The sequence below is a fragment of the Danio rerio genome, chromosome 24 (genome assembly GCF_052040795.2).
Source record: "Danio rerio strain M-AB ecotype USA chromosome 24, GRCz13ab, whole genome shotgun sequence".
Lineage (NCBI taxonomy): Eukaryota > Metazoa > Chordata > Actinopteri > Cypriniformes > Danionidae > Danio > Danio rerio.
The window spans coordinates 27,168,272-27,190,738 of NC_141044.1; the positions used below are offsets into that span (position 1 = coordinate 27,168,272).

Genomic DNA, 22,467 nt, shown 5'->3' on the forward strand with positions numbered 1-22,467 from the left:
AGGACAAAAGAGCCAAAGACGAACAGTACAAGTGTCAAAAATAAAGTACTAATGCTGACAATGCTGATTTGTCAATAACCAATTTTTAACACGAAACTGCAAAGAACAAAAAGTGCATGATCTTCTAATTGTTGGTGGGATGAAGTTCCATTCCCCAGCAGCTTTCACTGAAAATACCGACTGACTGAACTGACTTTTTTTTTGAGAGGAATCCAATCTCCTCTTTCACCAATTCTAGTAGTTAAGTCTAGTGGTAAGCAGTCGTTCTAACTTTCACGAACTGATTTAGTGGTGAAGTCGTGTTATGTAAAGTCTTAAACATTAAACAAACATGTACATATTTAATTACATTTTCCCAACTAAGCAGGTTATACTTCTTTAACATTGAACAATGGTGAAACTGAATTGTATTTTTATCACAGGTTTTTAAGGATTGTTTGTACAATGAATTAAGTGGCTTCAAAGTAGTAATGCTAGCTTGGGACCGAGTTAAACAATAAGTGATGTGAGAGATAGTCATGGAGTGATAAAAAATTAGGGCAGCCTCACATGACATATGTCAAATAATAAATCTAAAAATTCCTTAACTGAATTATATATTTGTAATATTTATTTATAATTTCATGTTTTTAATCAATTGATGTAAAGGATAACAACTTAAACTTTGCTATTTCTGAGTTTTTCCCCCTAAATAAGTTTTTAGCCTAACAAAAATATTAAAGCTGTAGGTTCAATAGGGCTAAGGACAATGACAGGGTTTGTAAATTTGTTGTTTAATGAAGAACAAAAATCTGAGAACAAAATGCATGACATATTCCTTTACAGAACAACCCACAGAAATCAACTATCAGTCAATTTTAGACATTTTTGGGATAAAATACTTCATGTTCACTGTATTTATGTTTTTATTTGAGGGAAAGATAATGTATGTTTATGGCAGAATGTCTCATATGGCCTACAATCAAAACAAACTTATTATCTGTTGCTCATTGTATATAAATTAAGGTACCCTTAACTTAATATTACTTTTTAATATCACAGTGACTGCAAAAAAAAAAAAAAACATTAATATTTTAGTTTTTTTTACAACATTATATAGTCCACAGCCTCTGCTAACATGTTTGTTCCCCTTCAAAGCAGTTGCTCAGCAAATTGCCGAAACAAGAGAGCACCATATCAGGTGTATCACTCATAACTGCTCATTGTGCAGCTACATTTAATATTAAGAGATGGCAGGTTGTGACATGAAAGGTTGTTCTAATCAACTGTAATTACACAACTGTTCAATAACTGTATTATTATAGAACATTTAAGTTTACCAAGACTGAGTGTACACTTATGCTTTATTTTACACACTGTTACATTTGATAAGTGATCAAAATGATTCAATATTGCCTTTTTATCTTAATAGAAATAAGTGCATTCAATATATTACATTTTCATAAATATCACAAAAAAAATGTTATTAATGAAGACATTCAATAAATCATGTGGAAAGGACCAATCGTTTTACAGCATTTAGTTAGTATTGCTGTAATTGACTCATGCTTATGGAGGTCCCTAAGGTGTCAGCCCCCTTCCTAGCATAATAAATTACAATAAATGATTAATTAATATTACACTTGAAAACAAATAAGCATGACAAACAGTACAGTTGAACTGCACAGCAAATAAAAATCAATGTGAGTTCCAGAAATTGCTACGTTCATCTTTTGCATACTTTGTCTGAAGGTCTTAACACATTGTTATGATTGTGTCATTAATCTGTGCGCCACTTCTACAAGTTTCTCTTTTAACAATGATATCAAATGGATCACAGACTCATGATTAAGCTCCAGTTTTGTTGTGGCAAAAATACCATAGTTTATAATGGGTTGAAAAACATTCAAACACATTTAAACATAGTTGGAGTTTCTGAGTTGACAGCTACTGACTATAGAATAGCTGTCAGGAAAATGACTGTATTGTGACTGTCATGCTGTGCATTCAAATAGCTTAGCAGAGAAAAACACCTATAACCTACAGGCAGCTCTGAACAAAAGTAATTATGCTAGAAGTATCCATTTCAAAGTTTCAAGATCCAGAAATATATAAAAAAATATAGACAGTATATATACACTGTATTGTACTGTATATTGCACTGTATTGTGAAATACATTCATAGTTAAAGCAAACGTAGTTATCCACACTAAAAGATTCAAGAAGGACAATTCATAACATGAAAAGCATCACATATAATTATAATTCCTTCTGTTAATGCAAGAACTGGGTTCCAAGTGGTATTCAGAATTTGGATATTGTTTGACAAATGCAGTATAAAGGCAGTATAAATTGTAAGCACATCTGCAACTGAATAACAATCTAAAGTTCTGTTTCTAGATCATCTTCACCACCACTGCCAATATAGTATTCATCATCGGTGGTGGTGTCAGAACCAGACTCCTCAAAAACAGTCAGGCTGTTTGTGAAGCTCCTTGAGGGAAGCTGAAAAGGAGACAGATTTTCAGGAGTTGTCCTGATGGGGGACGGTGTAGCATGGGCTTGTGATATCCGACGAGGAGATGAGGAAAAAGTTGGTGATGGAGGTGGGGTTGGGTCTGCAAAATCAAGTTCAAGACAATCGTCTGTAAATTCAGTTTGAGACGGTTTACCAGTGACTGATTTGGCATTGTTGCTTGGGGAAAGGCTAGTACTCATTAAGGAGTCAACCGTTTGATTCCCCTTTGATCCAAAGTCTTCCAAGCTCGAGAGGTCGCTGGTGCTGCTTGTTGAGATTCGTCTGGAACCTGATGGGCGGCTTGAAACCACGCCACTGACCGAGAAAGATCGTCCAGCATGCAGGCCATACTTTAAATCAGCACATGATGAGGACAAGTGAGATCTCACAAGGTTTTGCGGCAGGGAACTCTTAGCAGAGCTTAGTGGAGAGATGTCATCAGACTCGCACAGTGAATTTGTCTTTTTGCTAATCGGACTATAAAACACATTGTCATTCTGAATGTCTTCTGAATCTAAATCAAACAAGTAAAATGGTGACGGTGGACCAACTGAAGATTTTCTGTAATGTGGCAAGGTGGCAGAGCGGTTCATGCTTTGGGCCTTTAGCCTGTGTTGACTAAAGCTCCCGCCATTTGACTGGTTTTCCATTTCATTGCTATCCATCTTTTGTTGATCAACGTTTAGTTTGTTGTCTGATGATTTCTTTGAAGATAAGGGTGATGAGGACCCAAAAGAGGCAAAATAGGTTTTATCAGTGGTCAAAGATGAGCTGGGGGCCTCCCATGTGCACCCAGAACCATTTTGTTGATTGTTCGTTTTTGTTGACTTGTTTTGCCAATCCATATCGAAAGTATTCTCTGACTTTCTTATTGCAAGTGGCGGCAATGACCCAAACGTTTCTTTATTAGCGGTCAAAGATGAGTTAGGTACTTCCCACATGCACTTGGAATACTGTATTTCAGCCGTAGACCTATTTTGTCCATCCACATTTAATGTGCGTTCAGACATACTTAATTCTGTTGGTGACAATGAACCCAGGGAGACTTTATTAGTTGTTAAAGAGGAGTTACAGGGTTCTCCTTTGTTTCCAGAACAAGTTTTCTTATCTGTTTTGGGTTTTTCAAAAGTCTCAGTGTCTAAGGATTGCTGAGTAGGGGTCTTTTTTGTGTCAAGTGTGCCTTCTGAACTTTTGACACCAAACGTCAGTTTCAATCGATTTAGCATTTGATCAATCCTGCTGGTTGTTCTGAAAACTGGTAAATGTCTTTTAGTTTTTAAAAACTGGGAACTACCAACTTCTTTTTCTGGCAAAGAAGCTGAAGAGAAGGCACCATCTTTCTTTACTCGTGAAGCAAAAAGTCCTTTCTTTGAATTGGGACTCTGTGTTTCTTGCAATTTCTCTTGCATATGCCCAGAGGTAGTCTCTTTCTCATGTGGAAGTGGAGTCTGACGTTGTGCATTAAGGTCTTTAGGGAGAAAGTACTTCTCTTTTTCGCTCAGCCTGTGCTTGGGGTAAACATTACCCTTATCAAGCCTAAGTGCCATTGAGTCATCATGTTCTAGGTTATGGAAGTTGTTAGAGCCTGTATTGGGCTGCCTTGGGTGTGAGCTTATATTGGCGCTTCGGCTCTCCATGACAAAACTTGCATTTGCTGTAGTTTGTGAGAGACATGGCTGGGCAGGTCTGTTATTATCTAGGTTGCTTGCATAAGCTTGAACTGCTGTCCTCTGTTCTCTGTGAGATGAAGCTGAATCTTCCCTTGGTCTTATTGTTATGCTTGTGTATTTGGATGTTAAAGAACTTGGGTCGTTTGTTATAAGGTCAGGATTATTGTTGTAAGATGTAGATCGGGTATGTGTTTCAGGCACAGGTGGAGAGGACAGTCCTTGTAAAGTACTACTCAGTGCAGGTCTTGAGGAGATGAGGCTAGAATACGGAGAAGTGCTGAGACGAGGTGCTGATCCTCTTCCAAAGTCAGGAGGCAGAGATTGAGCAGGAGCTGCATAAGTGCTTAAGCTTTTACCTAATTCTTGTACCTTGGGAACAGATGGGTTGAAGTCAAATGAAAATCTTGAGGGAAGTGTTTTCCAGTCATCATGCTGTTTTACACCCCCATCTTGTTTAGGAGGTGAGGTTTCAGCATTCTGTATCTGGGACAAAGGGGTGGAAGGGGAAGGGGAGGACAGAGATGAACTAGACTCCCGTAGGTATGAATAGATGCTCGGTACTCTGACACTATGAAGAGGTCTGCTTGGAGAAAGAGGGCTTGAAAGATCCATTGAGCTTTGACTTGAATTTTTCCTGGAGTATATCTGCCCCACATTTGTTGGGCTTAGTCCATCTGCAGAGGAGTCTTTTCGGGGGGAGAAGATAAGTCTGTCTGTGAAAGTGCTTGTGCCGGAAAAATTGCTAGCTGTTATATTATGTGTGCTTTGTGATTTTGACATATGAAAACTAGATTGCTGAATTTGAAAACCTGTTGAATCTTTGGGAGGAATTACAGTGTTTTGAATTACTTGTCGTTTGGTAATGTTGGGGTTCTGCAGGTTGTTGCCGTTACCAGGACTTTGTTCCATGGGATCAATGTTCTCTGTGCTAGAATATTCCCTTAAAAGAACCAAATAAGAACTCTGATGAGATTTGAGAGCCCCAAGTTGGCTGGTTTTGGTTGTGGAATGAGGGAAATGTTTATTCTCTACTTCTACTGTGGCAACAGAAGCGTCCAGTCCCTTTGAAATGACTGTCTCTTGTTTATTTGAAAACATTGATGTGTTTAATGGTACCCTACTCTTGATTCTAGGTGAGAATCGAAATTGACCGACTGGCATTCCCTCTGTTCTTACAGGAGTGTCAGGGTTTTTGTTGATTTGCTCTTCAGAGGTAACAGATTGGTCAGATTTCAAAACAATTCTGCTAGGCAATGTAAGTGACCTTATAGATCTAGTTATCGGAGTTTGTGTAGGCTCAGGAGTAGAGTTTCTCAAATTTGATCTCCTCAAAGAAAGAAGTAAACTGCTTGTTGTAGGCTTGGAGCTCAATGATTTAAAAGGTTCATTTTCATCTCCAGTTTTTGATACTCTATATCCTGAATGAGGTAAATTTGGCACCTGACGTGAGTCCAGAGTTGTGGGAAAAGAATGCAATTCTCTATTGGTGTACGTCATGCCCACAGAGGAGGATTTTGTAATGGGTCTCTTTTGGTTTACTGTTGTCGTGACATTTGGAGAGTTATTCTCTTTTTGCCAGTCAGCAGAGTAGCTGGTTCCAGCATTCACCTGCATGTTACTGTCATTGGCCATCATGTGTTCAGATGGTTGCCTCTGGAAAGGAAGATAAGGTTGTTGCCGCCAATCCTGTTGAATTAAGGTAGATGGGTTGCCATACTGTCCACGATCTTGAACTTCAGTCTCTGCCTCACTGATGCCTTGCTTGGGTCTTCGAAGACGGCCACTCCAAGGTGGAGCTAGAACTGAAGCCAGTGCAGAAGTCAACATAGCCGTTGTAGGATTTATAACATTAGCTTTTACCTCAGGAGTTTTTTCAGAATACCCCGGAAAACCGGCTAACGACAAAACCTGGTCAAGTACTTCTGACTGGTGTGGAAAAAGTTGGGAATCAGTGCTTGCTTTTAGAACACTGTCCAGATTATTGTGGTTTTGTAGAGTTGTTGGAGCATTCTCTCTAGGGCCTCCAGATTCCTTCTTTACTTCTGAATTTAACTCATAAATAAGATGAGAAGAGTTGCGTGTTAGTGAGTCCTGGTGGTCGGTTTGCTCATGAAGGCCTATGTTGTGTTGTATTCCTGTATTTTGTCCATGTTTGGGTGTGTTATGTCCATGCTGATGCTGAGTGGCTTCATCAAAGGTTGCTTTTTGCCCATCCTTAAGCAATTCACCAGTTGATTCACCACATTGCTCTGTCGATGAAAACAAGTCCCTCAGCTGTCAATGCAAGCAACACATATTTTGATTAATATTTTAAATAGTTCACAAATTAATTCAAGCTCAGTAGCATTTATACATTCTTACACTACCAAACTGCATTTTAGACTTGGTTGGGAAACTTGTAAGAAATGTGTCTCACACATATGTGAGATGTTTGAACAAATCTCCACTCCCATTTCAACTGTTTACACATTCAGTTCAATTTCACAGCTGAGCTTTGCATTCCACTTCAAAATACTACACATGCAAAAAAAAAAAACTGCGAACATGGCCTGGTAGAGCAGAAATATTTTCAATGGGCAGTACGCCAAAGAAAGTTTATTATGTTTATGTAAGATATGATTGACTTTCAGGGCACAGATTTTATCTTGACATTCTCTCACTAAAAAAGATAAACAGCCTTATTCTCATTTATGTGTCTTAGCTTGTGAGCTTACCTCTGTGTTGTGTTGATTAGCTGTGTTTTTCTCCGCTTCAAGTGTTCTGTAGCTGTCAAATTGACAAAATTATTAAATTAGCATATGCCTTTTTTATGAGCAAGCTGAAAAAAGTAGGTAGATTAAAAATACCTCCTTGTAACATTTGAATATCAAACATAAGTTCCCTCAGGCAGATAAACAAGGATGAAAAACTCTGACGAAAACAAAACTCTCATCTAATTCAATGTTTCACACGCTATTCTCACTCCCTAAATACTTTTTTGACTTCAACTGTCTTTCATACAGTATATTCATCAAGACAACGCAAGGAAACAAGATCAACGACATTCCATTCTTTCTCCCAGTTTAAGCATTTTAGCAGTAAACAATTCATTGGCCTGGCATGAAGGGAGGGGTCCATGGTTAAACTGTTTAATAATTAGTACAGAGTGTTTCACACACATTAGCGCATACGGTATGCAAAAACACATGCTCAAACTCTGTTTAATGCCTGCTTTGAAAATAACTTAATTCATGTTTATTTATATGGCGCTTTTATAATGTAGATTGTGTCAAAGCAGCTTAACATACATGTTCTAGTAAAATGAAACTGTATCAGTCCAGTTTTCCGAGTTGAAGTTCAGTTTAGTTCAGTTCAGTGTGGTTTAAATTTCAAATCTAGCAATGCGCAGCTCCACAAGTTCCAAACCAAGCGAGTCAGAGGCGACAGTGGCGAGGAACCAAATCTCACCAATAAAAGAACACTCATGCTTTTTAAAGACAAATACAGCAATACTAATAAATCCCAATTTACTGCTTCCAAGATAAAGGTGTAAACAGCTTTATTTGAGCTCAGCAACACACCTAGATACAGTACAGACAAACAGCCAATCTTAGGTGATATGCTTTCATGCTATCAATCATGGCTATTAAATCATGAGTTATTACCATATAAGGCCTATTATTGCTAGTCACAGGTCGAAAGGGCATTTGCCGTTCTGGCTAGGAATGTGTAACTGACAGCGAACAAAAAGTGCAATGGCATCATTTACAAAACAAAAGCTATTATTATGTGCGGTATTTAGTGAAATCAAATTTTCATAAAACATTTACTAATGAAGTATTTATATCCACTGTATTATGAACTGAATTTGAAACCAAACTTAAATATGAACTGATAATTTAAGTTAAAAATAAGTTTTTCCTGCAGATGCCATGAAAAAACATTTTCCCAAGAGAACTTTTTATTTTTATTTTTATTGTAAACAAGTTTTGTGGAATGTAAAATATCTTTAGATGCCAAAGGTTCAACATGGGAACAAGCTTTTTTGGTTCCTGAAAAAAATCTTCTAGTGAACAGTTATTTAAAGTAACATTCAATTATCAGTGTACAGAACATTTTATTTTTGAATATTTATTTATTGAGTTTTTGCATTTACAAAAGCAGTACATTACCCCTCCCCTACCACAAACATGACACTGTTTATGGTAGAAAGAAAAGAAAAAAACATAATAAAAATAAAATATATGCATTGTTCCAGACTTTGAGTTGACAGTGAGGAAACAGAGTGTACCATATTTGTACCATATTTGTTCAGACTATATGTTATCATTTACCATGAGAGGCTTGGCAACATTAAAATAATATTAATAATAAATAATAATATTATTAATAATAATAATAATTATTATTATTATAATAAAGAATTATACAAAAGGTGCATCTTAATATAAAAACAACCCAGGTCATCTCATCTTGAATCACAAAACCTTCCAGATTTATCAAAGTTAATGGTGAGGGAATACATTATATCATATTTGTATAGTAAATATGTTATCATTTGACATGAAGGGCTTGGAAACATCCGAAGAGTACAAAATAGAAATAACATATAAATAAATGAAAAAAAAATGAACAAAAATTAAATTAAATTAAATTACAATAAATTAAATTAAATTAAATTAAATTAAATTAATGAATTCTAAAGGCCAGGGAGTTCTTCAAAGTATTTAATAAACGGGGACCTGTACAGAAAATTTTAATGGTATAATAAACATTTTCTACTTTAAAGAACTTTGTGTAATTGAAACGTTCATGGATGTAAATAGTTCCTCACGCAGGCATCAATACCAATAAAGAATTTTCAGTAAACATAAAGGGATACAACAATTAAGCATGGGCCAGTATAAGTTTCTGACGGTATGATAACCTTGGAAAAAAATACCATGACGGTATTGTGATTACTGCTCTAAAATAAAAATTAAAAAGTTATTTTTTAAATGTCTGGGTGAAAAAAAATTTGTCCCCATTGAACACAAAATATTTTTTTTTAAGAAAAATTTATAATATTTTGGTATAGTAAATATGTCAGGCTATTATTATTATTATTATTATTATTATTATTATTATTATTAAAGCATTGATTTCTGCTCTCCTTTTTAGTTTCAAAAAGATTTCTTTACAAAAAATAAAAATACATTAAAAAAACTTACATATACCTTGGGAACGGTGTAACAGAACATTTTAGTGGCATTAAAACCTTGACTTTTTTCCAAACTGCGGTAAACCTTGTAAACAGTTATTGTCCAATGCCTAACAACAATATTCACTCTTCTGAATATTCTTCATTGACATTGATAGTTCCATTTTTAACTTTTAGCTTTAAATAGTTCTTTAGTTTATTAAAATATTTATTGAAAAACAAGGTTCACTACGCAAAACAAATGATTCTTCCATGGCATCACTTTAAATGACACAATATTGACACCTTTATTTTTTTAATTTCTGGCTAACAAACATAAGCCGATAATAACTTTTATTACAGTCGATAATTATTTCTATTGAGTAACTGATAATTGGCTGACTAAAGTTTTATATATTTTTTTCTAAAAAGGAGTCAAACACTAAAATATTTTAAAGTGTAAAACTAAAAGCATTTGTTGTAAATGGAAGTAATCACAAAAAAACTAGACAATAATGTTTAGATTTGCTAAAGATTACATTGCAACAGTTCAATAATCTATGAGCAGACAATCCAAATATGTTAGCATTATACTATATATTTATTTTTAAGCATGACAAAGTGAAAAACACTCTCACACTCACAAGTTTGTTGTCGCTTGTAATTTTTTTTCCTCTGCTGTGTCTTTTTTATTTCTTCTGGTGGGAAGCTTGATAGAGATGGTGGAGGTGAATCTGGTAGATTCCCTCTGTTCTTTGGATGTATTCTTGGATCCAAACAGTAATATCTGCTTGATTTGCAAATCTGATCAGCGAAAGAAAAAAAAAACAAACAGAAGTGTTAAAAAGAACACAACTCAACATGGCAGAAAATGCTTGTCAATAAAATGATCAAATATTTATGAATTTATAATGATCTGTTTATGTGCAAGATTACAATCACACCTCTGCTGCTTTTCTGCTGCCCTTTTAACTGCAACGGTGGTGGAGATGAAGTAGTTCTTGTCTCTAAATCCTCCTTGTTGTGGTTATGTTGAGAAGCTGCAGCAGGATTTAATTTCTCTTGCTTACTGACATTCTGAAAACTAACAAAGCCTTGGCATTACAATACAATACACCGACAGCAGTCTCTTTCTCTTTGCAGACGCATGAAATCCACATGTCTGCAACTATTTAGTTAAACCGTGAAGTTCAAGGTTCACTCCCTTCAGAAAAATTCTTTACAATAACACCCAGCACATGCCTCCAACAGGGACATTTCATGTTTGTGCTCACGCCTCCACAAGAAAATGATCAACAGATCAGCCTAGTGGACAGCTTTGGCCAAATTACCACTTAGTGAAATGATTTTTTTTTTTTTAAGGAATGACCTAATGAGACCAAATGGGTGTAACAAATTGCATAAGAGCTTAAGTATTACCATAAACATGGTGAGACATGTTAAGCAGACATTCAGCAGAAGAGTAATGACAACTCATTATGTCATAGAGGTGTAATTAAAATCATCTCATTAAACTGAGATGTAGTCAAGCAAACATGTTGGTAAATATATATATATATATATATATATATATATATATATATATATATATATATATATATATATATATATATATATATATATATATATATATATATATATTTACATTTTTGATTGTTTAAAAGAGCACTTCTCTGTGCAGGCAACATGTATTATATAACTGGGGTATATAACTGGGGTGGTGCTATACAAAAAAAAAATCAATGCTTGAATTATTGTTCAATTCACTGACATTGTTATTATTCTTTGATTTTAGGAAATTCAATTGCTGTGACTGATGCACCTAACTGTCAGCAAATTAATATTTACGAAAACTAGAACTACGTAAGAACTTCAACCTGTCCTCTTAAAGCTACAGGCTTTCTTGGGTTAAAGTTCAGTTTAAGAGAAATGAAAGTAAGAAAAGTAGAGTTTGAGAAATAGAAAGTATCCTCACAGCGTAAGCGAGTACTTATAAACTTTGTAGCCTACCGTGTTTTGTCAGTGTGTGTGTAAAATCTCTCCTGATCTGAGACAACGCGAGTCACGCTGGCTTTCACTCCGCTTTGACAACTTGACTGCTGCACCTTCGCATCATGTTTTGACATTATAGGCTGACTGTAGCTGGCGCATCTAGTTCGGTTACCTCCCTTTATACCCTCCGGGCATCAGCTGTACACTTAAGTACCCTCACAGAGCCACGACTGTAAATTCCAGCGGAGAAACGGTGTGGGACAGCCGTCATTCTCAACAGAGTCTGGCAGCCGCAGCCCGTCATGTGTTTCTTTCCCACCGAGGCGTGTGTGTGTGTGTGTTATGCAGAGCAGAGCTGCGGAAGTGCGGGAACGCGCTTGTGTTTTGGTAACAAACTCTGTACTTTAAAATGGCGAGTGTATTACAGGACATATAGAAATTCTATGCCAAGACAACGTTTGCGTTTTATTTATTATTTTTGTATGTCATGCGAACTTGTGATATTTGGACTTCTTCCAAAAGAGAAAGTGTTTCAGTCATATATAAAATATAAGTATTACCTATGATGATAGCAACAGAGAATAAACAAGCCGTGTTTTATTTATATAAATAAAATATATTTGTGCGGGTGATAGTAAACAAAAGCAGGCCTACGTATTATCAATGCGAATCGGTTCTTCATAAAAGTTCACTCTAAAGAACCGATTCAGTGATTCATTTGCGTCACACAGAAGCACCTTCTGGTTTACTCTCATTAAAGGCTACAATAAATCCACATATGACTTTTTATTACTATTTTAAATTAATAAAATTGGTTGTTTTTGGGTTTATGCAATTTGTTACACAGTTATGATTTTGGAAAGTCAGCTTGTGTTCAGATAAAGAAAAAAGTGACCTACATCTTAGATGGCCTGAGGGTGAGTCAGCAATTAAATAACACAAACCATCCCTTGCTAAAACAAATCCTGCTTTGATTTTAGTCTGATTCATAAAGTCGTAGTCATATAACCAATCTTGGAAATGATTCCACTAAAAACATTAGTTTCTGAATCACACCCATAACCATAATGAATAGTTTTGAACAGTAAAGTTTTGTAGGTTATTCATGGTTTTGCCGTTTTATTTTCCATTTGCATTGGCACAATCTTACTACAAAATATCATGATTTATGGTTAGTGTGGCAAAAGCATGGTTAATGGTTTTCACTGACTACCCCACATAGCAAAATTTCTCTGGCCCAGCTCTGGCCCACACAATCAGGTTTTGCTTGGCCCACATGCCGCAGTGAATTACGGTACATGACTGGACCAAATCTGGCTTCCAGACAAGGGCCAAACACAGACCATATCTGGGCCAAGTCTCAGCCAAGTTAATAACTCATAACTGGGCCTGAACTGGGCCAGAGAGGTTGGTGTGTCACGATTGCAATGAAATTGATAAACCCATGGAGTGATGCGCTTTAGGCACACTATGGGCATGCTTTTTCTCAAAGTGACCTGATTGGTAGAATTTTTTTTCTTTATTTAAAAATGATTTTAGTGTATTTTAAATGTGGGTCAAGACTGGCCAAACTGACATGGCCCACTTATCAAATTTTTAAATCTGGGCCAAATACTACATTTTTCATCTGGCCCAAATCTTGTGTGCCGCCTTAAAAATGGTGCCACCTCTGCCAAACCCGGGCCATGTTTGGCCCACATGCTGTATGCCAGTGCCGGATGAATGCCTGCTGTGCCAGCTTTATGCCAAATCTGGGCCAGAATTCTTTGCTACTAGGGACGTTTACATGGACATCAATAATCTGATTTCAGTATGATTAATACAATACTCTGATTAAAAGTTGACCATGTAAACAGCGATTTTTGATTAATTTTATCCAATTAAGGTCATAATCGAACTAAACAGAAATCGGATTGAGACGTGGAGTATGGTGATTTTAGTCGCATTATTGAAATGCAGTACCTTCATGTAAACATCTTAATCAATCTATTACCGTTGTGTAGGATTTTCGCTGCACTTTGTGACAGGATACTCTATACACACACGGCTGTTTGACACTATTCTCTTCACCTACAAAGTCACTAAAGGACTACAGACTTTGGATCATGAAATGCTGATTTTTTATTTATTTTTTCCCGTAAGGCATGTGGTATCAAATTCCATTAAAACTACATTTTCCAGCAGTTCATACTCGCATCTAATATCTCGTTTGTCACGGCGGGCATGCATGAAATATTCCTGAATGAAAGTAAAAAATGCCAAACTGCAGTTAAAGTTGACAAATTAAAATGAACACCTGATATGATAAGAAATTTGGAAACATGGATAGCGCGATGACTTTGATTTATGTGTTATAACATTTAAAACAGGATCACGAAAGGAACATTAAAAAAGCAACTCATGTAAACAGTTTAATCATATTATTGTCTTATTCATATTAAGGCAAATCATTTGATTACTGATGTCCATGTAAACGTAGTCACTGTTTAAGCAAAAAGTTTCAAATGGTAGCTACAATCAACATTATAACAAATGTGTCTGTGAGATTCCAGCAAACCTTAAAAGTTTTAAATAGGGGATATCAAAAATACTCCTCTCAGCCTTAATAAGACTGAATAAAATGGAAAGGAAAATCAATCGTAATTACGATTTTTTTGTCAGTAATCAAGACTGATTGTTGGATAGGCTTTCTGCCTATTCGGCAAAGATTAATAGGCCAAGTTCTGGATTCCTAATTATTTTATGTAGAAATACTAGGCCATCAATTAGACTCATTAGCTCCATTGGCCAAAGGCAAGACGCCCGACTGCAGTGTTGCATTGCTTAGGGGTATGCTATGCAGATACACATATTGACATGGGTAAAAATAATTGCAGTGGGCTAAATGTGATGTCTATTTCCAGAAAAAGCCACCGTGAGTATAAATCTTATCATGGAGTGATGCTTATCTTCATCCATTATACAAATGCAATTTAATTCTGTAATAAAATCCAAACAGTTTTAATTAACTCTGCTGATTAAAACAGAAACCAATATAGTGCATAAGGGCATAACTTGTATGATAAATTCATCTTTCTCCTAATGTCCCTCAGCTTTTTGGCCCGAGCTCATGATGCTTCTTGTACAGTCGGTTAGTTGGAGGGGGTTACATATTTCATGCATGGCTTGTCATCTGCAGTATAAATCATCCACCAGTGCTGGAAAATGCATTATCTCCTGGGGAGATTATGACAAGGCCAATTCATAACTGTGAATTGATTTTCTTAAATGCTGCCTGCAATATGGCAGTGCATTCAGAGCATGTATTACGGTGGTTAGTGTAATCAAGGGTTTATGTTCTTAAAATAGCAATCACAAAATATAATCAGCAAATCAGAAAGACCTCAGTGTATTGAATAAAACCTATTTTGCCAGGTAATCAGTCATGCAGTGTTTGACAAAATGGGTTCACACAATACCACTCTACTGTGTGAATGTGGTGTGCATAATGGGTACATATTTTTGTATAATACATTACTATTAAAGGAGGTTAATAAGGAGGTATATAATCATTCCATTAAATAAAAACTACATTCATAATATATACAACAAGTAACGTTTGAAATAACAGAATATTTCTAATATACTAAAATAACTAAAATTAAGGCAGCACGGTGGCTCAGTGGTTAGCACTGTCGCCTCACAGCAAGAAAGTCACTGGTTTGAGTCCCGACTGAGCCAGTTGGTGTTTCTGCCGACTGAGCCTGTTGGTGTTTCCTCCGGGTGCTTCGGTTTCCCTCACAGTCTAAACACAAGCGCTATAGGTAAATTGAATAAGCTAAATTGTCCGTTGTGTATGAGTGTGTGTGAATGTGAGAGTGTATGGGTGTTTCCTAGTACTGGGTTGCAGCTGGAAGGGCATCTGCTGTGTAAAACAAATGCTAAAATAGTTGGCGGTTCATTCCACTGTGGCGACCCCTAGCTGATAAATAAGGGACTAAGATGAAGGAAAATGAATGAATGAATGAATGAATGAGTATTACTATTAACATAGGGCTTAGTGGCCACATGCGTGAACAGGACATTTAGTCCTTATGTCCTATGTCTTATGTTTTACATTTTGTTACAGACGTACAGTGTCATCCTGCAACTTTTTTGCAGCATATGAAATGTTCCAAACACCATTTTATCTGTCCAAAATGGCCAACAATTTTGTTTTTACTGATAGTCAAAACATGTTTAAAATATGTGTGTATGTGTTATTAATGCTTTAAAAACAGTTAGGAAAAAAACTGCTGTGTTCAAGGCAGAAATAAAGAGTTTTTCATTCTATTAGACAAAGGTGACTTTTTTGTGTTTTATGGAAATTCGGACCACGAGTCCACAAATATGGACATCATTTTTCTCCTAAAGTACACCATATCAAAATATGATACTTAGGTTTTATTCTAATTAGGAGATTAATAAGGGGGTATCATTCCATTAAATAAAAACTATATTCATAAATGTATGCAAATCTAGAAAAATGTATTACAAAACCCTTCAGTTGAAAACTGATAAATTTTATAACAAAAATATTTTAAAACAAGTAACATTTAAAATTTAGCCGAATTAAATATAATATAAAAATGTAATATATTTAAAAATATATTTAAAATGTATTTTATTTTCCACTAGTTGCCAAGGAAATATTTCTTATATACTAAAATAACTAATACTAAAATAAAAAGTAATAAAACTGAATAGACACTAACAAAAAAAAACTAACAAAAATTGCAAAACAAAATAAAATTGTGTAATAAAATAAAATGCATTCATGCAAAACAGATCAATATGCAGTCAAATAATTGTTGCTAAACTAAAACCATAAATCCATTTTTTTTAATATTAAAATAAACTAATTAAGAATACAACACAATAAAATGACCAAATTTGTAAAACTAAAAACCAAACAAACTAAATTGTTTTTAAAAAGGCAGTATATGTGAAATAAAGTTAAAAACTGTATAAACATTTAATAGGGTGGCGCCACTATGCTCTCTCAGAAATAAAGGTATGCAAGCTGTCACTGGGGTGATACCGTTTCATAAGAGCCAAATTTATACCTCAAGGGTACATATAAGTACCTAAACAGTCCAAAAAAATTTTTTTTTAATATTAAATAAAAATTTGTGGGTTTTAATATATACTTTTGAGGTACCAATATGGACCCTTTTAGTACAAATGTGGACCTTTTGAAAAGGTACCACCCTAGTGACAGCTCACGTACCTTTAGTTCTGAGAGTGTGATGCAGAGGGTAGCAAGATCGCGTCACAGCAAGAGGATCACTGACTCAAGCCTCAACTGGATCACTTGGCATTTCTGCATTTTCTTGCATAAACATCTATTAATGCAAAACTGATCAATATTCGGTCAGGGTAATTACAGTTACCAATTTACCTAAATAACTAAAACAAAAATAAAAATCATTAACAAATATGTAAAAACAGAAATGAATTATAAAAAAAAAAACACAATGATACTGGAATAGACCTAGGCCCAATCCCAGTTCTATTTTTGTATGCCTACTCTATCCCCTTCCCTTTTCATTGAGACAGTGTAAAGGGGAAAGGCTTTAAATTTGATCTTAAGAAATAGGACAGGACTAGAACACCTGCACTCATCATCATATGTAATCACGATCTCTTGCTTCCTATGAGACTGATGATGGTGACTGCTGTAGTTATTTGTTATTCCAGTTTTTTGGTATTTATCTTCAGGAAATCACTGAAAGCAACAATAACATGTTATCATAACGATATAATTTGGCAATAAGATCATAACTGTACTGTGCATTTACACCATGGCCATATTCATCCAAACACACCAAATCAAATATAACATTATCACAGACACTGTAAAAAGCTCATTCCATCACTAGACTTTTCTGACAGACTATTCGAGTGTCATCGAGTGTCAGATGTGAAAGTATGTTGTGGGACTGCTGTACAGAAGTTATTATTATGGATTATAGATGGCGAACTTTAGCGTTATTTAATATTGTTTTTAAAAGCATGACGGTAAAACATGAACGTTGATAGAATGTATTAAAACATGTGTTTGTTTATTGTAAAAATTTGTAATAATGATAAAAAAAATACTAATTTGTGCATCTCCTGACTTCTGTTGTAGATGGTGTATTCTGGGAATTTTTCGCACCCCTTGATTTCAAGTGTGGCCCTGAAAAAAAATCTCTACCTCTACCCCCTTCACGTGAACGTGCAAAATGAGAGGTAGTGGTATGGGCTAAGGGGTAGAATTAGGATTGGGCCCTAAAATAGATTACTAGAGTGCATTTTAAATGGATATTAAAGCATGGCTCATAAATGGCATAAATTAGATGCTACAGTAATTAAACTTTCGTTTTTGTAAGGCTAAATTGCAACTATATAGCAGCATTAATGCAGCCTCAATTCTACCACTGACCAAAGCCTGTCTTGAAGATGCCTTGAGCTCATTACGCACAACAACATCTTTATTAATTGACAAGACAATCGTTTAATTAAACCCTCCGAACCCTGTCATTCTGCCAGGCCAAAAGGACATGTGAGCTGGACGCTTGTGACTGGTGACTCAGAGGTTAACCGTGCGGCAGCAGCCTGAGCTATATTGACTTCTGGGTAATTACACTTAAGTGGTGACTAGAAGAGGCAAATGGCAGTAACAGATTATCTGTTTTGAGGGGATGCATTCTTAGAATCAATAAGAGTCCATTTGCGGAAATAGGGCAATTTAGGGGAAAATACACCCCTGTTCTTAGTCCTAACACAAGTCATTCGCCCCTGCTACTTTACTGTAGCTCCCCCCCCCCAATTTCTCAGTTAATTTAGGAAACAAAACAGAAGGAAAACTGTATCCACAATCTCTCCGAACTGCAGTTTTACTTTGTGGCTATTGTTGTATTAGGGTATTAAGGAGTTTAATGAGTTTTTATTGTTATATTTACTTTTTTGTTGTTGTTTTGTGTGGGAACAACCAAAACCTACTAGTCAGACATATTTTTTGGTCATTTTTTATGGGTCTGTATGACCCTGCATCTTTTGTCTACTTTACAAAACTGCAAAACTAAGTACATCATAGTGTAAATGTACCCTAATAACCCTAGGACACACTATTTTTAACCAGCTTGAAAGAGAACATGCTAATGAAGAAATACATTCATGGGGTCAAAGATCATAGGTCAGGGCATCAAAAGTGGCACATCACACATCCTCTATGTTTTCAGGTTAAATTTAAAGTGTCAGTAATCGTGTTGTCTGTGTCTGTTTATTACATTTTTTAGCTCGGAAACTTTTTATTTAAGATTTTTTAATAATTTTTTTTATCTTCCCCAACAATTAAACCCACTTACAGATGGGAGAATAAATAAATAAAAAAGAATAAAATAATTTAAAAAATAAAATAAGAAAAATAATACAAAATAAATAAATACAAAGGACTGCCATCATGAATAATTTTAGGGGATACATTTGTACATCAAGTTACATTGTAGTTACCTCAGATTACATTGTTGATAGCATAATTAACCTCTAAATGTACATATTTGAATATTTTGTAATACCTTTCTACCTCTTCAGAAAAATATACATCTTCATTTGTGGGCATGCAGTCTTTTTTCTATTGCATAAACCTGTTTAAGCCTCTGAATTTACTGAGCCACCTTTGGAGAACCTTCTTCCATCCAAAGTAATGTTATATATTTTTTGCAACCAGTAATAATATGCGTAGTACAAATCTTGTTTCTTCGTGAAACATTTCTTTGGACAATGCTCCCAATAAGCACACATTTAGATTGAGGGATATTCATACATCTAATATAAATTTCTTTATTAACATCTTTCCAAAATTCTTGAATATTAGGGCAGTCCCAAAAAAATGTGGGTATGAGTTCTATTAAACCCCACATTTTCTCCAACACAAAGCAACAGCTGGTCCTTTTATTTAAGTACCTCATTTTTACTTTACAATCAAATTCTTTCTATAACTGACTATTAGTTCCTTAAGACATCTTACACATAACTCAATCCAGACCTCAATTATAGTATGTAGTTCTAGTTCCCAGTTTTTGTTACAGTCATATTTAGTTACTTTAAATTAAAAGTTAGTTAAACTAAATGAAAGCGAGAAACAGTGCGCTGCCGTGACGCAGTAGGTAGTGCTGTCGCCTCACAGCCAGAAGGTCTCTGGTTCGAGCTGGATCAGTTGGCGTTTCTGTGTGGAGTTTGCATGTTCTCCCTGCGTTCGCGTGGGTTTCCTTCGTGTGCTCCGGTTTCCCCCACAGTCCACAGACATGTGGTACAGGTGAATTGGGTAAGCTAAATTGTCCGTAGTGTATAAGTGTGTGTAAATGAGTGTGTGTGGATGTTTCCCAGAGATGGGTTGCGGCTGGAAGGGCATCCGCTGCGTCAAAAAACCTGCTGGATAAATTGGTGGTTTATTCCGCTCTGGTGATAATAAAGGGACTAAGCCGAAAGAAAATGAATGAATGAAAAAGCGAGAAACATTAATAACTATTTTATATTAACATTGAATTAGTTATTATTAAGCAGTTCGATTTTTATTTTATATTGTTTGTATTGTTTTTTATGTCTATGTAGTTTTTGTACATTGTTTTATTAGAAATAATAAAGTAATGTTTGTACACCTTAAAAAGTGACAACAAATATTTTTTAAAATAAAATATTTCAAAAATAAATTCTGTTTTTTAAACTTAAAACTCTGTTTTTATCAGTTAAAATGAATCACAGTTTTCACAAACAACATTTATAAAACATTACATACTGTATCATTGATAATAAGACATGTTTCCAAAACAACGATATTAAATAACACAATATATTCACATATAATTTCAGAAGGATCACGTGAAAGCTTAAATAATGATGCTAAAAATAAATTTTGATGTTTTTGGTAGACAATGAATTTTAAATTTATTTGTACATAAATTAATTTGTAATAAATCAGAGCTCATAAAAGATATTTGAACAGTGATGCATAAACATGTTAACATGCATTGTCTTTTTATATCGGCATTTCTGATCTGCCAAAGCATTCCCCAACCTCCACCCCCCGGCTCATACAGTAATTACTGATTACATTAATTCTAGTACAAGCATCCAGTCACCAGCTGATGTCAGCCCTCAGAGCCAATGCTTTTTGGGACAGCAAGGCTGTTGGGGCAGTCAATGACCTCTTTAAGTGATGAGGGAAAGCAGAATGAGATTGCAGCCCGGTCCATTCGTGTCTCAGGAGGGCCGTAAAGAGATTTGCTTGTAAAAAAAAAAGTACTGATTTTACCCACACTTCCACTTTTCTCAAACCCTTCCTACTCTGTTGCTCTCCTCAATTTGCACACAAACACCCAAGAAGATGAAAGAACTGAAGCGGTTTTGTGTGACAGATGTGAAAGACTTTGCCCGATTTACAGGCCAAATCACTTAGACCAACTCTTACAGTCAATCAATTGCATTTACATCTATTGCAAGTCGGCCAACCAGGCGCTTGCTGGGAGACAGCCATTAATTGGCTTGTGCAGTGGTATGGACCACTGATCAATCCCAATCAACTCATGTGAAACGTTCATAATAGAGCACTAATACTTACGGCAAGGCAAGCCAAACTCACACTTACAATATCCCAGAAGTGAATTATGGAAAAAATGATACGGGTCAATTATTGGTTGGGTAGCATATGGGAGTCATTCGAGACGGAAGGACGTGCATATAGATCTGAACACAGAGACTCTTAATGTTCCCTTAATCTCACATGGCCAAACCATAGACTTTAACCCAATCAGCAAAGAGCTCCTTCTCATTTACCCAGAAGGCTTGAGGGGGGCTCATCACACATCCGTGGTGGGGTTAGTCATGACTACTCTCTTCATGCCATTTTTCACAGCTCATGTCTTCTTTAGAGACCTCCAATGGAGGGAAAGGTGATAGTCATCAATGGATTTTCATTTTAAGACACGGAGGCAATCTACATTTTATGATTCCACAGAAATAATCCACTCACATGGATTATTAATTCAACTAATATTAAGCGTTTGGGTTTTATTTTAGGTCAATTTCATGAGAACCAAATGGACTCAGATTGAAGTCTATGGTTGGCGATGTGAGACTAAGGCAACATTAGGATTGTAATTTTTCCCCCCAATATTTAAAAAAAAATTTTTTTTAACAAATTTCTAAACATAATAGCTTTAATAACTCATTTCTAATAACAGATTTCTTTTATCTTTGCAAATTATATTTTACTAGATATTTTTCAAGATAGTATTCAGCTTAAAGTGACATTTAAAGAATTAACTAGGTTAATCAGACTAACTAGGCCAGTTTGGGTAATTACTGTTGGCCAAATATTGTATAACAGTGGTTTGTTCTTTAGACATTTGAAAAAATATTGCTTAAGGGGATTAATAATAATGACCTTAAAATGGTTTTAAAAAATTCAAAACTGCTTTTATTTTAGCCGAAATAAAACAAATAAGGCTTTCCCCAGAAGAAAAAATATTATAGGAAATACTGTGTCTGTTAAACATCATTTGGGAAATATTTAAAAAAAGAAAAAAGGAGTTAGCATGTCTATACTCTTTATACCATATTTCACAGCTCATGCAGTCCTTAGAGACCTTCGTTAGGGGAATTTGGAGGGAAAGGTGAAAGTCATCAATGGATTTTCGTTTTAAGACACTAAAAGCAATCTACATTGTATGATTCCACAGAAATAATCCACTCATATGGATTATTAATTCAATTAAAATGAAGCATTTGGGTTTTATTTTTAGATCATCCTCATGAGTACCAAATGCGCTTTTAGTTTTAAAATCCCATCTATTGACATGTTGTATTTAACTAGGTTGTGCTGCTGACAATAAAAACACATGCTAATAAGAAAATATGTTCCTGAGGTCAAAGTTCATAGGTTAGGTCATCAAAGGTGGCACGAATGAACAGTGCAAGTGTGCTATTGAAGCACTCTGCTGCTTGTTAGTTTTCCGATAGTTCCAGATGGTAAATGTCTTACAGCAATTTTGTACCTTTTTATTTAGTTACTAATTCATATTCAAGTCAAACTTGATTTATAGAGCACTTTACAAACACAGAAGTGAGGCAATGTGCTGTACAGAAAA

The 22,467-nt window shown here is 35.3% G+C and overlaps 2 protein-coding genes across 4 annotated transcripts in view; one reads left to right on the forward strand and one right to left on the reverse strand.

Annotated features, from left to right (window-relative positions):
• The window catches only part of chodl (chondrolectin), a 54,657-nt gene that overhangs the window by 12,583 nt on the left and 19,607 nt on the right, over positions 1–22,467 (forward strand). The gene's annotated exons all lie outside the window — the stretch shown is intronic.
• zmp:0000000991 lies at positions 755–11,634 on the reverse strand. Of its 2 annotated transcripts, none has more exons than XM_087309560.1 (5): positions 11,336–11,634; positions 10,270–10,409; positions 9,970–10,129; positions 6,882–6,933; positions 755–6,441 (listed from the first exon to the last, which is right to left on the reverse strand). In XM_087309560.1, the coding sequence occupies exons 1-5, from the start codon at positions 11,449–11,451 to the stop codon at positions 2,362–2,364; spliced, it is 4,548 nt and encodes a 1,515-aa protein (XP_087165686.1). In that variant the 5' UTR covers positions 11,452–11,634; the 3' UTR covers positions 755–2,361. The 2 variants fall into 2 exon arrangements, with proteins under 2 accessions (XP_087165686.1, XP_087165687.1); XM_087309561.1 differs by having other exon boundaries at positions 9,964–10,129.